Source organism: Schistocerca nitens, chromosome 6 (genome assembly GCF_023898315.1).
Source record: "Schistocerca nitens isolate TAMUIC-IGC-003100 chromosome 6, iqSchNite1.1, whole genome shotgun sequence".
Classification (NCBI taxonomy): Eukaryota; Metazoa; Arthropoda; class Insecta; order Orthoptera; family Acrididae; genus Schistocerca; species Schistocerca nitens.
The window spans coordinates 118,235,325-118,252,123 of NC_064619.1; the positions used below are offsets into that span (position 1 = coordinate 118,235,325).

General features: G+C 41.4%; 1 protein-coding gene across 5 annotated transcripts in view; it reads right to left on the reverse strand.

Moving 5' to 3' along the window:
* LOC126262246 (G1/S-specific cyclin-E) overlaps positions 1-16,799 on the reverse strand; it is a 197,140-nt gene that overhangs the window by 36,726 nt on the left and 143,615 nt on the right. For 2 of the 5 annotated variants that reach the window (XM_049958731.1, XM_049958729.1), the window contains exon 2: positions 2,778-2,849. In XM_049958731.1, the coding sequence (XP_049814688.1) occupies positions 2,778-2,782 (5 nt within the window). In that variant the 5' untranslated portion in view covers positions 2,783-2,849. The other 3 variants (XM_049958728.1, XM_049958727.1, XM_049958730.1) reach the window with 3 other exon arrangements.

Sequence of the window (16,799 nt, forward strand, 5' to 3'; positions counted from 1 at the left end):
GTACTTTCTCAAATACAGAATAACACTGTTATTGATGAATTCTTCTCAGGATATAAGCTAAGTAAACAAATCTACTCCAATGATATCCCGAACAATACACTAGAACATTAATGATAAAGGAAACAGAAGAACCTCTTTCAAAAAATGGCTCTGAGCACTATGGGACTTAACATCTATGGTCATCAGTCCCCTAGAACTTAGAACTACTTAAACCTAACTAACCTAAGGACATCACACACATCCATGCCCGAGGCATGATTCGAACCTGCGACCGTAGCAGTCGCGCGGCTCCGGACTGAGCGCCTAGAACCGCAAGACCACCGCGGCCGGCAAGAACCTCTTTCCTGTGCATAATAACCACAAGCCTGCAATGAACATTAAGATTTGTTCCCACTGCACAAGACCAGCTCAAAATCCAATAAAGTAACCAGCAATTTACAGTTAAGTATGGAATGATCAAAACTATGGAACGATCAGTAATTTAGAGTTCAAAATATTTGGTATTTGTCTTTAACAGATTAACAACTATCTAGATTCTCAAAAATGAATATCCCCAGAGAGCATCAGGTAATCTGTCCTCTGTACATGCACACACTTAAACAGAATCACTTCAAAGTGCTTCTGACCAATACATTCACTGTCTCTTATCAAAGTTCAAGTTGGCATACTGCCACCAGATTTTCAACACTATACCCGATTCAGAATAATGTGAATGACAGTCCAGCATGGAAGCAAGCAACAGTGTTGCATCATTACCTTGCACGCAGCACAGTCGTTGCAGCAAAAGCTGTACAATTACATATTAAATACACTATAGACCATTATAACTGCAACAATGGGAAGGACAGCAAGCGACAAAGTTTTGCTTTCCACACACACAGTGTAGTAGAAAGATTATACGAGTCAACTTGTATGCTACTTGAGGATACAAAAGATGGGAAATTTAGCACACAGAGCTGCCAACTCTGGCTCTAACCAAGTCTAATTGAGTCCGAATGACATTCCATGCTGCTTAAACTCTGGCACATGTCTAATTGTTGTGGTTGACAACTGGTGGCATGTCCCTTTCTCAGCAACCTATGAGCGGGTGTTTTCAATTGGTGAGAGACTGAGAACTTGCTGGCCACACCTACACTAACGCCATCTGTATCAAGGTAGGGCAACATGCAATCTTTTAGACACATTATAGCACAGAGAATTCTAAGATAGTGAACAGCCACCATCCTTCACAAATCAGAATTTTAACATTCGTTGGCCAAATTACAGGTTACGTTAGAGGTGGGTTTACTTTACACCCAGTGGAACCCCACAGCATTATGCTCAGTGCAGAGCTCTTACAACTGACAAAATCTGGAAACTTTCGGTCTTTCAGTCCCCACACGAGGATACAGCCTTGTGACTGGAGAGCTGAAACTGTGCGGAAAGATATCATGATGCCACAACAATGGTTGCAGTGCACAGTGCTGCACATATCACCACACTGTTCATGCAGATACTTATCCTGCTACAGACAATCCCATTTCCTGACTCAAAGTATTTGATATGGCCATACAATACTGTTCAGCTGAGTGTACAACAGCTGTTTTGGGCACTGGTCACACACGCCCTCCTGGACACTTCGACAACATATTCGCAAACATGATCTCACGGACAACAAACATGCAAATGTAATTTCTGAATAAGGAACCCACTATACAATATTTCTTCATATACAGAATTCAGCTGGAGCTAATCCTACCTGCTTTGCCTGGCTGCACTAAAATGTCAATCATTTGTATATCCAAACATGTAGTGCACATTATACTAATCTGACTTTTTTGTATGACACCTTCATGGTGTTTCAGTTTCAATGGTAAGCACTGAATGTTCATACTCCTTGAGTGACACATGGTATTGAGTACAATTTGCAATATCACACAGTCTCAATCACTTTTCTGCGAAGTTTCATTACCGACTTTGTAAAACAAATGTGCTCAATAGACAAAAATAAAACACATAAATTGTGTTGGACAGAAACATCATCTGGACTGATTTTAATAACACACCCTAGAGGTGGGAGAAAAGTATGACAACAGAACAGAAGGCTCCAATAAACTACATCAGAAAAATTTATAATACAAGTCAAGAATTAAATATAACACATTGGTCAAGTTATAACCAATATTTTACTTATACTTCTTTCCTTCTTGTATTAAAGATTATACCACAGTAAACAGAATGCTAGTTCTGTTTTGACAAACATACCTATAATGCTTCACAGGAACTACGTTAGAGGAACTAACGTTACACTTTTTTTTGCATTTTGTTTGGACAGTTCTGGTTTGCAAATTTGAATTCCTGGCTAATAATTCTAATGTTTCACCTTTTATTTTAAATACGCAGTGGGTGAATAACTGAGGTATTATTTATGACTTACATAAAAAAGGTGTGTTAAATTTTGATCTAATGGTACACATCTTAGGGCATCTGAAGCCTGTACAGGTTAACTGCAAAAGCAAAATTTATGATTTTGTAACTGAGAAAGCCTCAAGTTATCAACTGGATGAACTGTGGCAAGTATGAGAGGAGTTTGCTTGAGACTATCTAAGGAATATATATATAACTGTCACTGCATTGGGTTTTTGTCCCATTTCAACTACACTTAAATGCAAATTAGCAACTTTTTTTGTACTTCCACATGTAAAACGTGTGATTATCATTGTCCCCTTCATTACCAATTTCCATCAAAGTAGTTCTGTCAATTGTAGCATGTTTCACACAACGTAGTTATCACATACCTCATTCTGGATTAGTTTGTTGCTAATTTTTATGGTCCTACGAAAGGAACTATCATGGACAGTCGAGCATTCCTGCAATAAAAAATTCAAAATCATAAATTAGAAATTTGTGCGCTACGTAACACCACAATGACACATTTAAAAATCTAATATAGGCAGCCTCTAACTTTTTCCAGCAGTTAAAATGATAATTAGGCACAAACTAAACTGCAAGAGCATGCCAATACTTTGTGAAATCAAAAACAAACATTTCAAATCTCTATTTGAAAATAGATCAAAGGTCACGATGGAGTATGTGCTCTTATAATTGCACTACACAAGACAGCATATTTATTACGAGGCCAGAAATATAAAAATACGTACAGGCATAACTGAACATGTGAATGCATGCAATAAAGCTTATGAATTCAATATACAACTTCATACTTCATTAGTATTCTATTTTTGGTCTGAAGAAAAAAAACAGAGGGAAACCTCTGTTATTGCAAGGACCATATACTAAGTGTTAAATGCCTCTGCTAAACTAAGTAATGAAATCATACAGAATAAACTCTAAAATGCGAAATTAAACTTCTCTATCATGGACACAGAAAGCTAACTATAATAATTTCAAATACCAGAGATAATTTTACTTCTGAATTACGAATTCATAGTCTAGTTCTGTTTTGTATTAATAAGCTATTAAGCACAATACAACACAAAAATTAAGATTAGCCTTATGAAGAAAATACAGACATATTTCTGGAGATATCAGCATTAGCGATATCGCTGACTATTGAGGCTTTGCAGGAGAGTGAAGAACCTGCAAGTGACACCACATAGACAGTTTGGTCTAGGATCTCATAACGCAGGTGTGCCGTTTTCTGCTCTGTCGTAATAAAGTGTTATTACTCAATATTGTCTCGTCTGCATTCTTGGTACTTCTCCCTGTACCTATTAGGGATTATTATCAAAAACATTTTAGAAGAATGCATCTCCACTAAAGCTAAGAATACTGAAATTTACACGATCACTCTCAAACAGATCGAATAAAATGAGGAAGCTGTCATTCCCACCATATTTCAATTCCATGTTAATTTTAACTGAAATAACCGTGAGCCTTATGACAGCAGTATGGCTTGCACAACATTATAGAAAATAACAACATATGTGCAATCACATTGGAATTCACAAGGTGTCACTGTTCAACCCAACACAGAACTCTCAGTACATTACAGATCAATCTGTCATCAGAACCTACATTCAAATAAATAATTACACAACAGGTCGAAACTGATGCCTGGTATCTGAAAGTTCCATTGACCCCACCACATCTGAGGGGTACCTGTGAGGCCAGATTAAAATATTATGGTACAAAAAAAGCAGCAGCATCTTTTGGTGAAACTCTATATATAGAGTGTCAAGTCTGGACGACTTATCTGGTCTTGCAACATCAGTCAACAGGGCCTTACAGTATGGGTACTACCGCACAGTCTGAAGCGAGCTTATATGCAGCTCTTATATTTTGCAAGGACATACAGTTCTACAGTATGGCTTAATGACAGCATCCTTGCTGGAGAAACATTCCAGAGGTAAAATAGTCCCTTCTTTGGATCTCCACGCAGAGACTACTCGGCGGAGGGGGTACCATCTTGAAATCATGAGGCATCAAAGAATAGATATTTGTTATGGAGAGAAGTGTGGGGGAAGAGGGGGGGGGGGGCAGGGGGAAGGCAGAAACTGTAGAGGAAGACCAATTTTTCACTACAGCAAGCAGGTTCAAGTGGTCTTAAGTTTGGTAGTTATGCAGAGATTAAGAGACTTGCATAGGATGAGTAATGCGGTGAGCTCCATCGAAGCAGACTGAAAACGGCAACAAGAAAAAAGTTTTTTTCTTTATTCCAGATAAAAATAGATAAAATTACTTAAGTGAATGACAGTGCATCACAGGCTTGATACTGCTGATATTTTTGAAACAAGGGGTAAACAAACCAAGAAATAAATCAGATAGTGAAGAGGCAAGAACCCTCCACACAAATTTGTACTGTTGGTAGTTTTCATTGGTGGCACAAATCTAATAGATTGTTACAAACTAGTATTTGAGGCTCTCAACAACAGACTGTGAAATCAAACAACCTCGCAAAACTGAGGGTTACCACGTACTTTTGCCAATTCCTTCATATGTTACTGATGTAAAGTCCTGGTCTGTCTTCATCACAAGGTTTTTAGGTGTGGTTCTCTATTAATAAAAAGACACTATACTGGTTTGCACAACAATATTAGTATAAAACTGATTTCATATTTCCAAATCATATAACCATAAAAAAAGAATGAGTTTCTTCTTATTACAAGAGTTCAGTATTTCACTGAAAATTTTGCAGTAGCTGCAGTAGGCTTCATGGTTCTCTGGCATCCTATACAGCCCTGATTTTATTGGTTTACAGCCTCTTAATCACATTAAGACCCTTGAAGAAAGGACAAATTTCTTACAGATTCAGAGTTTCCAGCAGTGAAGGGCAATGAATAAGACAACTATCGAAAAACTAAAAATATTTTAAGAGGCAATTCATAGACAGAATGCACAATTTACTACCGACAAGCAATTTATTGACGGTAAACTTCATTACACACTGAAGAATCTTAGTAAAGTTAACTAGTCTTGTAGATAGTGGCAATTTACTATTTCCTCTCATACTTACAAAATTTTGTCATTAAGACTAGTGTCATTTACAAACTGTAAAATCTTTCAGGAACATGTAGTGGATTACTACTTAAAGACACCAATAACATACTGAAATTTGTTACTATTATAGAACAAAAGCATACTTTCCCCGTCTTTCTTGAACCATGAAGTTTGTGAATCATCCTACATACAAACCACATCACAAGCTACACTTTCACAATCATATGTGATAGAGCCACCAGTAAGCTGGGCAACAGAACATACCATCTAATCTTAGAACAAGCACAATTTCATTGATGCAACTGGACAGATTTGGCTTCTGCTATCTGCAATTCAGTCCATAACATATGAAGAAGTGAGTTTTCCTATTCTAAGTGCTGGGCATAGGCATCATACAAACCAGTTTACACAACTGTCTTTAACAAACCAGTAGTGCAAATCAATTTTTGAGAAAAATTCTGCTTTAAGATTTGCCAGTACAGAATTCATACAATTCTGTCTTCAACAGTTTATACACCACCACCACATATTGTAACAATAACACATGCTCATACGTTGTTTCTTAAAGCTTGAAAGAATAAGAAAGTGCCTCTAAGGATTCTGGGTGAGAACTGGTGTTATGTTCCTTCTGAATGGAATGAACCAGAACAAATATCACTATCATAAACAAAGCAGATATTTGACATTATAGGTCTAAAATGCACTCTTCTTACTGGCTAGATACCATGCATTTGTACACATTGATACGAATCAAACCCCCAATAAAGCAATTTGTAACGACTAAGGCAGCACCTACCTATTGGTGTGCATTTACAGCGTATTACTGTCTGGTTTTATTTCTGAATTAGCACAAACTAAAGCGTATACCTCTAAAAAACAATTGTGTCGGAACAAATGCTTACTTGTTTATTTAGGCCCAATTACCGCTATAAAAACCGATCCTTCTCCTCCACGAATTCCCAAGTAGCGAACAGTAAAAATGGGCGCCAAAATGTGCTTCCAAATTCGTTTGTACATTCATTAACGATACATCTAGAAATACGTTGTCTTTACTAACGAATTATATGGTAAAACCCATCAACTTTCTCAACATACAGCAAATTTTAACATAAACATTCCACATTCTGGCGCCAAGTGCTCAACGCCATTTGTCGTGACGACGTTAAGCAATGTTAGCCACTTTTGTAGTTAAATCACAAATTCCCCAATATTCAAAGAAAATAAGTTATTGAAATAACCAGTCCAACTATGAAGTATTTCAAAGCTTAATTAGCCTGTAAATTGCACCACAGATAGAATGGAGGTCTTCCCTCCATACGTGGATCGCGCGCGAAAACACTATACATGTTCACACCCATGAATAGTGTTCTGCTGCTTAATTTTACAAAGAATGTCCAATTATGGTTGGAAACTTACATGAAGGATTATCTGTGTTAATGAATAACCTGAATACTGTCAACGAAGAAACACACAGTCAACGAAAGCATTAAGGGCCTAAACGAACCAATATAGAAGCACTCTTAAACATAACATTTACAAAAAATCTTAGTTTATAGCCGACTACCTCATCGTAAGCATAACACAAAAATAATGTGTTAATAATTTCCCAAACAAATACTTACACGGCAGACGCCGACCGTTAGTAACTTTTGTAATGATGCAAACGATGAAAGTATAATCCCATTTTTAATAAAGTAGTTAGTCTTACTTCCGTCGTGTTATTTACTGAGCCACATTTGAATAAAAAAAGGTACAAAACCTTATCCCCAACCAAACATACACGAAAATACAAGCACACTCCTCACCTCCACGCCGTACCAGCGCTGTGTTAGAATGCTATGGCACTGGCGAGTGCTGTGGTGGGGAGAGAAAGAGACGGGGATGTATTTTGAAGCTGTGTAGTATCTGATTGGTGGAAACGTAGCGCGGCGTAAGGTCGTCAGCTGGCGCTCAGCTGATCGTTCGCATTTGTTTTTAAGCTCAGGCGGGAAAGTCTGCTACTGGCCGACAAACGTTAACAGCGGGATAAAGCTTTCCATTAAATTTGGGAACGAATAAAATTACTGATCCTAAATAACAGAAGAAATGAGCCGGGACAATGTTAGAAGTTCATCGATAGAATGTTGTGCCTAGACTAGACAGTGAATTCTGCGATAAAACGCATAAAATGAGTCTCTGCTTCAGCTTAACGCGCGAAATGCTAACTCGTCTCTGGATACTCACGGAGTTTTGTCCGAAATCGCTACAGCCATTTACATCGTTCCACTCTTGTAAGCAGAATTAGACGTTTATTTATAATTTATTTGCATTTCATATGTTCTGTACTTTGTTGTACTCCCTGAATTTCTTCCTAATTCGTTTAAAATGACACAGATCTCTTCACTTACTATGAGCATCCGCTGGACCTATATGAAGTAAAACGTGGAGCACAGAATGAGACAAATATCTGTGAACTAGTTCGATTATATTTATTTCTTTATTTTTCATGCTGAAATTTCTTGCGAAAAGGTGAAAATCGAGCTGTTTAAAATCCGGCCCATTACGTAGCTCGGCTCTTTTCAGCCAAGTTACGTTCTGCTGTGCACTTCTATCGAAAGGGAATAGATACATACCCAAGAATAAACAACGAATGAAAGTGAGCAAATAACCCATTGCGAATATAATGCTTCCCAGCCAACGACATCCGCAATACAGTTACGCATGTTCAAATGGCTCTGAGCACTATGGGACTTGACTGCTGAGGTCATCAGTCCCCTAGAACTTAGAACTACTTGAGCCTAAGTAACCTAAGGACATCACACACATCCATGCCCGAGGCAGGATTCGAACCTGCGACCGTAGCGGTCTCATCTAGGCCTACCTACCTCTGCATTATCCATTCCATCATTCCTTGAATTAAAGTTTTTAGCTGAGCTCCAAACAGGTTTTCATGAATGTTTCTCTGGTATCAAGGTTTATATTTTTGGAGGTTAGTGGCTGTTTATTTTTGTAGAAAGTCATTTTGCCCTGCTCAATCCTTGCGACAGCGTCTTTGTTTCATATCCCTTTTTCTCGCATACGTTATTAACAATCATTTGTGACAGCAGAAACTCAGATAACACGTAGAAAAAGAGCCTAATAACTAATACATTTAACTTATTTTCAAATTTGCATCTATCTTCTGTGTTAATTGCATACGTGTTTTATCCGAATATTGGACCCCTATGTGTTCCTACAATTCTGTGTCATGACAGAGCATTTTCTTTATCGGCATATATTTATGTTTATTGTTTTGCATAAGCAGAGTAGATGTACAGGGACCCAAGACTAAGCATTTCAAAAGATGAATAAGACCACAGAGCTATTTTCAGTTATTAGCAGTGCTTGTTTCGGTGGAATAACTGTTTTGTCAATTTAAACTCAACAATTTTTCCGACGCACTTATGGCGCTAGCACAACCTCTGTACGTTAGTACCCCAGCTCCTGTAAAAATCGAGATTATAGGAGATCATAATTGTCTTCCTCCACGAGTAGGAACGAGATTCTCCACACTTTCTTAAAACATTCCACGATTGTTTCTATATTTTTGTCGAAAACTGGAATTTTAGTCATGTACTGTAAACCTGTCCATCTCACAAGTCTTGTGAGCAGACTGTTCGCGGAGTCTTCATCGTTACTTCTCATGCTTTTCTGACGTATCTCGTCTGTTACGGGAAAGTGAAAATAATGTCCAAAGTTATTTCGAAATATACGGTTGGCAACAATTTGTAAGGATACAGTTTCTGCCCCCCAATTCTTGTAATATTGTCACGTACATTACGCATTAGTTATGGCTACATTCACCAACGATGGAACAGCATGATTTTAAAACTATTTATTCCAGCTGAGTCCACCAGGATTTGAAGCATTTTTTCGCGAGAAATTTCACAGCTTCCTTCTAGGGTAAACCGCTCGAATGAGCAGACCGTAGGAAAGCGGCGACACCGTCGTGAATCACATTAAACCTTTTTCGGTTGGTTTTTTTCGCTCTGATAGTGTTACGCACCCACTTGTTCCGGCGAAGCTCAAAAATAGGTCACAAGGTTTTTATATGCTGTCTTTGAGCGAGCTAACACATCTTTATCAGCTCGTACGTCCCCACTGGCATTTTCGGACACCAGTCCCCTCTTCCCTGCCTTCACGTAATCATATTCTACAACCGCTAGACTGCTACGTCTCGTTTACCAGTCACACTCTTTTATTGTGGCTGGGTAATTTCTCGTTCCCACCTGGGAAAAATAACATGCAGATGGTGAAAAGTACAGAAATGACTCAGAAGCACGTTCTGATGAGTCACGAGGAGCGAGGAGATAGCTGAAACGACTCCTTACTCCCCACCCCGTCCCACTGGACACACACACACACACACACACACACACACGCCGTTATTCCTAGCATAGGCAAAGTTCGCTACAGTGTCTGATACCATGTTTAGATTGACTGTAAAATCCGGTTTTCCGTAAATCGATTTCTGAAAACCGCTTCTAGTTGACAATATAAACATTGGATAATCAATTCTCCAAATATAGTTTCAGATCCCACAATTGATTTTCGCTCCATGTAAACGATCTGCTGCATTTCAGTTTTTATTGAGCTGTGTCAGCTTGCTACTTGATTTTTAAAATGTTGGTTATGTGGCGGAAGTGAATGTGTATGGATTGTAGGAGAATAAGACTATTGCTCTGACCAGGAAGTTATTCACTTCCTTTATCCAGCTGAAGAGAAACATATTGTATATTATGTTCTTAATCTACATCTGCATAGATACTCCGCAATCCACCTTGCGGCGCATGGCGGAGGGTATCCCGTACCGCTTCTAAATCATTTCCTTTGCTATTTCTCTCGCAAATAGAACGAGGGAAAAACGACAGTCTATATGCCCCCGTATGAGGCCTAATTTCTCGAATCTTTAGCGCAATGTGTGTTGGAGGCAACAGAATCGTTCTGCAGTCAGCTGCAAATGCCGGTTCTCCTAAACTTTCTCGATGGTGTTCCTCGAAAGGAACGTCTCCTTCCCTGCAAGGACTCCCATTTGAGTTCCCGAAGAATCTCCGTAGTACTTGCTGTTGTTTGAACCCACCAAGTAACAAAAAAAATGGTTCAAATGGCTCTGGGCACTATGGGACTTAACATCGGAGGTCATCAGTCCCCTAGAACTTAGAACTACTTATACCTAATTAACCTAAGGACATCACACACATCCATGCCTGAGGCAGGATTCGAACCTGCGACCGCAGCGGTCGCGCGGTTCCAGACTGAAGCGCCTAGAACCGCTCGGCCACTTCGGCCGGCACCAAGTAACAAAACGGGCAGCCCGCCTCTGAATAGCTTCGATGTTTCCCTTTAATCCGACCTGGTGCGGATCCCAAACAATGGAGCAGTAATCAAGAACAGGTCGCACTAACATCCTGTATGTTGTCTCCTTTACGTATGAACCACACTTCATTAGAATTCTTCCAATAAACAGAAGTCGACCATTCGCCTTTCCTACAGTAATATGCTCGTTCCATTTCATATCGCTTTGAAACGTTACGTCCAGATATTTAAAACGACGTGACTGTTGTCAAGCATGACACTATTGGTTCAAATGGCTCTGAGCACTATGCGACTTAACTTCTGAGGTCATCAGTCGCCTGGAACTTAGAACTAATTAAACCTAACTAACCTAAGGACATCATACACATCCATGCCCGAGGCAGGATTCGAACCTGCGACCGTAGCGGTCGCTCGGTTCCAGACTGCAGCGCCTAGAACCGCACGGCCACTCCGGCCGGCCATGACACTATTAATGCTATATTCGAACATTACGGTTTTTTCCTAATCATCCGCATTAATTTACATTTTACTACATTTAGAGCTAGAACTAGAAATTTTGTCTAAGTCATCTTGTATCCTCCTAAAGTCAGCCAACTTCGACACCTTACCGTACGCCACAGCATCATCAGAAAACAACCGCAGATTGCTGCCCATCCTGTCTGCCAAATCATTTATGTACATGGAGGATAATAGCGGTCCCATCGCGCTTCACTGGGGCACTCCTGAGTATACTCTTGTGTCTGATGAACACTCGCGCGTCGAGGACAACCTACTGGGCTCAATAACTTAAGAAACCTTCGAGCCACTCACATATCTGTAAACCTATTCCATATGCTCGTATCTTCTTTAACAACCTGCAATGAGGCACCGTATAAAACGCTTTCCGGAAATATGGAATCTGCCAGTTGCCCTTCATTCATTGTTCGCAGTATATCATGTGCGTAAAAAGCAAGCTGTTTTTCACAGGAACGATGCCTTCTAAAACCTTGCTGATTCGTGAACATAAGCTTCTCGGTCTCAAGAAAATTTATTGTATTCGAACTGAGAATATATTCAAGGATTCTGTAGCAAACCGATGTTAGGGACATTGGTCTGTAATTTTGCGGGTCGGTTCTTTTGCTCTTCTTATATACAGAAGTCACCTACGCTTTTTTTCCCGTCGCTTGGGACTTATCACTGGGCGACAGATTCGCGATAAATACAAGCTAAGTAAGGGGCCAATGCCGTAGAGTGGTTTTTGAAAAACCGAATTAGGATTCCATCCGGATCTGTGACATTTGTTTTCAACTCCAGATGCTTCTCTACGCCAGGTATGCTTATAACTACGCCGTCCATACGATAGTCCGGTCGATGGTCAAGCTACGGAATTTTTGTACGATTTCCTGCGCAAACGATGTCGCGAACGTGAATTTTAAAACTTTGGCTTTCGTTTTGCTACCTTCAACTGCCACACCAGACTAGTTAACAAGTGACTGGATGGAAGACTTAGGCCCACTTAGCGATTTTACATAGTACCAAAATTTTCTCGGTTTATCTGCCAGTTCTTTTGCTAAGGCATATTAACCGAATTAGCTCACTTGAACAGCTTGGCAAGAACCTTATATTTGTAAAGCCATTCTTTTTTAGTGTCCGAGGCTCTCGCACACAATCAACGGCTGCTGACAAAACATTCGCCAATTCTGTGTAGATGGTGTGTGTCTTCATTCATTCGGAAGTTTTCTACCCACTACTAGTCTCCAAAATATTCAGGATACGATCAGCGGTTGCTTCTCACATTTTCCTACAATGTCCGTGGCCTACGCGGGACTAAGAAAGTAGTTTCGCGCGCAATTAAATGGCGCGGATAAGATTTTTAAATATCTCTTTCTCAACGGCCTCTTGTTCCTCTTCCTTACGAATCCAGTGACATCCATAGAGAAATTGTAGTCTCACTTTATTAAATAAAACAAAAATGAGAAGTAACTGATAACCTCACTTCACCGTGCTGACCAAGTACGAATGTAATTTAGAGACAGCCTTCGTGTAAAACAACTGACGTTCGGAAATCCGATATGTGACAGTGTTGGCAAAATCGATTCAACGTATAAACACGAGAGCGAATATCGCTTGGCGAAATTCTAGTTAACCACCCGAAAGTTGTGTCGCAAGTAAATGTAGCCCCAAGAGTGAGCGCGGAGGTGTGACACACCGCGTTCAAACACAAGCCAAGGAAGTGCGAGCGGTCTGCAGCTTGCGAAGTGCAACAGCAATACAGCAGCGCCGTCACGACGACGTCAGCCCCACGTCACGTCACTCCCGCGCGGTCAGGTGGGGCCGACGCCTGGCACGTGCGTAGCAGAGGCGCGCGGTGCTCAGCCAACGGCAGCATTCCTGGGCCTGGCGGCTCCCGTTTTTTGTGCGCATGCGCGTGCTCGGCTGTCTGCCTCCTGCAGACTGCGTCAACGGCAGCGCGGCGCGGCGGTAAATTTAGAGTTCATTCATTTGGCCCGGAGGACGACGTCTGGTTCCGCCGGCGCCCCCTCTCCCTCCCATCCTCCCTCATGCCCCTTCAGCCGTCTGCTCCAGGATATCCAGTGTCACTGACTGTGACGACCATGGAGTTTCCGACCACGTGCACAATACTCGTTACTGCTGTCGCTGGAGGAAAGACGGGGTGCCGCTAATTACAGTACTCGCTGACATCTATTGTGCGCCGGTGCAATAAACAAATGTGGCGAAAAAGTACCCTAATGTAGGCATAGTGCTCGACACAGAGCCAAAGCTATTGCTGTAGCGGGGAACGAGTAAATCTCAGATACGGGTAGTCACAATTGATGTGCGGTGTACGGTACTGCGCAGGGTTGCCTAACAGTCGGGCGATATGCCGCCACTCCGCGTTTCAGTCCTGCCTATTTCAAATGGCTCTGAGCACTATGGGACTCAACTGCTGTGGTCGTAAGTTCCCTAGAACTTAGAACTACTTAAACCTAACTAACCTAAGGACATCACACACATCCATGCCCGAGGCAGAATTCGAACCTGCGACCGTAGCGGTCGTGCGGTTCCAGACTGTAGCGCCTTTAACCGCTCGGCCACTCCGGCCGGCTGCCTATTTCATCTATATCTACAGTGTACAGGGTGTTCGGAAATTCCCGTTACAAACTTGTAAGAATTGTAGAGGGGAGTAAGTACATAATATTTTGAATAGAAAACCATGCCCGAAACGTACTCCAACGACGCAACAGAGCGTCAAAGTTACAGGCGCCGCGCTGTAAATGTTGTGATAGAGTGATTCCATGATTATACAACAATTTTTCTAGGGTGATGGAGAAGAATAAATGTATAAATTTATGGTAAGGGTACCTGTGTCGGAAACGAACGAGTCGAAAGTTGTAAGCAAAAACCTTTCCGATACCTCTGCCGTACTGATACTATTGTTGCTAACACCCAAACCTTCAGATCGGCACTAAACGTTGTGTGTCCATAAAACACCGATTTAGTTCGTGCTGTGTGCTGTCGTCCAGTGGGAGATGCGTAAACGATAGTTAAAAGTAACACCAGAAACTACGAAGTAGCGGAAAACCGTCTTTGTGAGCTCCTATAGAGTACATTTGTATATAGGTGTGGTGTTACACTAATGGCCGTTAACTTTGCTACACCACGAAGATGACGTGCTGCAGACGCGACATTTAACCGACAGGAAGAAGATGCTGTGATAGGCAAATGATTAGCTTTTCAGAGCATTCACACAAGGTTGGCGCCGATGGCGACACCTACAACGTGCTAACATAAGGAAAGTTTCCAACCGATTTCTCATACACAAACAGCAGTTGACCGGCGTTGCCTGGTGAAACGTTGTTATGATGCCTCGTGTAAGGAGGAGAAATGCGTACCATTACGTTTCCGACTTTGATAAAGGTCCGATTGTAGCCCATCGCGATTGCGATTTATCGTATCGCGACATTGCTGCTCGCGTCGGCCGAGATCCAATTACTGTTAGCAGAATATGGAATCGGTGGGTTCAGGCGGGTAATACGGAAAGCCGTGATGGATCCCAACGGCCTCGTATCACTAGCAGTCTAGATGACAGGCATCTTATCCGCATGGCTGTCACGGATCGTGCAGCCACGTCTCGATCCCTGAGTCAACAGATGGGGACGTTTGCAAGACAACAACCATATGCACGAACAGTTCGACGACGTTTCCAGCAGCACGGACTATCAGCTCGGTAACCATGGTTGCGGTTATCCATGACGCTGCATCACAGACAGGAGCGCCTGCAATCGTGTACTCAACGACGAACCTGGGTGCAGGAATGGCAAAACGTCATTTTTTCGGATGAATCCAGGTTCTGTTTACAGCATCATGATGGTCGCATCCGTGTTTGGCAACATGGCGGTGAACGCACATTGGAAGCGTGTATTTGTCATCGCCACACTGGCGTATCACCCGGCGTGATGGTATGGGGTGCCATTGGTTACACGTCTCGGTCAGCTCTTGTTCGCATTGACGATACTTCGAACAGTGGACGTTACATTTCATATGTGTTACGACCCGTGGCTCTACACTTCATTCGATCCCTGCGAAACTCTACATTTCAGCAGGATAATGCACGACCGCACGCTGCAGGTCCTGTACGGGCCTTTCTGGATACAGAAAATGTTCGACTGGTGCCCTGGCCAGCACATTCTCCAGATCTCTCACCAATTGAAAACGTCTGGGCAATGGTGGCGGAGCAACTGGCTCGTCACAATACGGCAGTCACTACTCTGGGCACCGATTTCTCAAGATCTATGCACCCAAATTGCGTGAAAATGTGATCACATGTCAATTCTAGTATAACATATTGGTCCAATGAATACCCGTTTATCATCTGCATTTCTTCTTGGTGTAGCAATTTTAATGGCCAGTAGTGATCTGTGCAAATGTACGCTATAGGTTTGCTACTTTCAGCTAACGAAGCGAAAGCAGACTGCCAAATTGACATTGCTACAAACTCCGAAACGTCCCTTTACATGGCAGAAAATTGGTCTCCCGTGTAACCATTTCACGTGTAATATGTTTAAAAATAATCACTGTCAGTGGGTTTCAAACTCGGGATCTTTAGCACGACAATCTGGCACTTTACTAATTTTTTTATTTATATATTCACACCAACTGTTTACAGAGCTTGACCACGTTAAATGTGTTACAACTCATACCATTCAAGTGAAAGTCAGTCGTTCGAGAGTTGCCAACAGCAGACTGACTACACTTTTAAAGACGTACATGACTTTCTTATTAATTCCATTATTCTATTAATTCACTGTAAGATCGTAATAGCTGCAGGAGATGTACATCTCCAGGCTTCTTCTTTCGGAGGACAGCCGTCGATTAGGTGGCTATTGTTCCTCCATGGGCTGTAGCCGCAGCCGCCTACGCTCGCCTTCCCTGCATGAGAAATCCCAGCTTCAAATTGGTTCCCTCTAAGGATAGTTTCTTGGTTTTTCGTTTCATCTCAGTTATGTATCCACACTCTTGTCTCCCGAGTTTGGGTTTCTCTGTTTATCAACACTGAACTCTCAGCGTCACGCTGTGAAAGAGCCTTTGTCCCGGCTTGAGTGCATCAGATTGTGAGGAGGGTGTCACATTCATGAAGTGGGTTTCTTCTTTTAATATCCAAATGAATGTTGCACGTGGATGCTATTCACAACAAATAAAGGTATAGGAAAGGAAGGAAAGTTGCTTCTTCTGTGGTGGTAGCTTCTCACCATTTGGAAATGAAATTTACTCCGCAGCAATACGTAGTCGTCAGTTTAAAATAAAGAAAATAAAAGCAAACAAAAGATTTTTCCAACAAATTAGATAACACTTCTCCTTTGACTATTTACAGTTTTCTTGACTGGGGTGTGTACATGTGGCTTTGTCAAGCTTGTGCTCCTCAACTATGTGTAAGTTGCTTTTCCGAACATGAAGTAATACAGTGTGGAATGACGCTCAATGTTGAGGTAAAGTGCAAATAAGAAAGTTTTGGAACGACTGTTTGCGCTTGTTGTTGTTGTATTCTT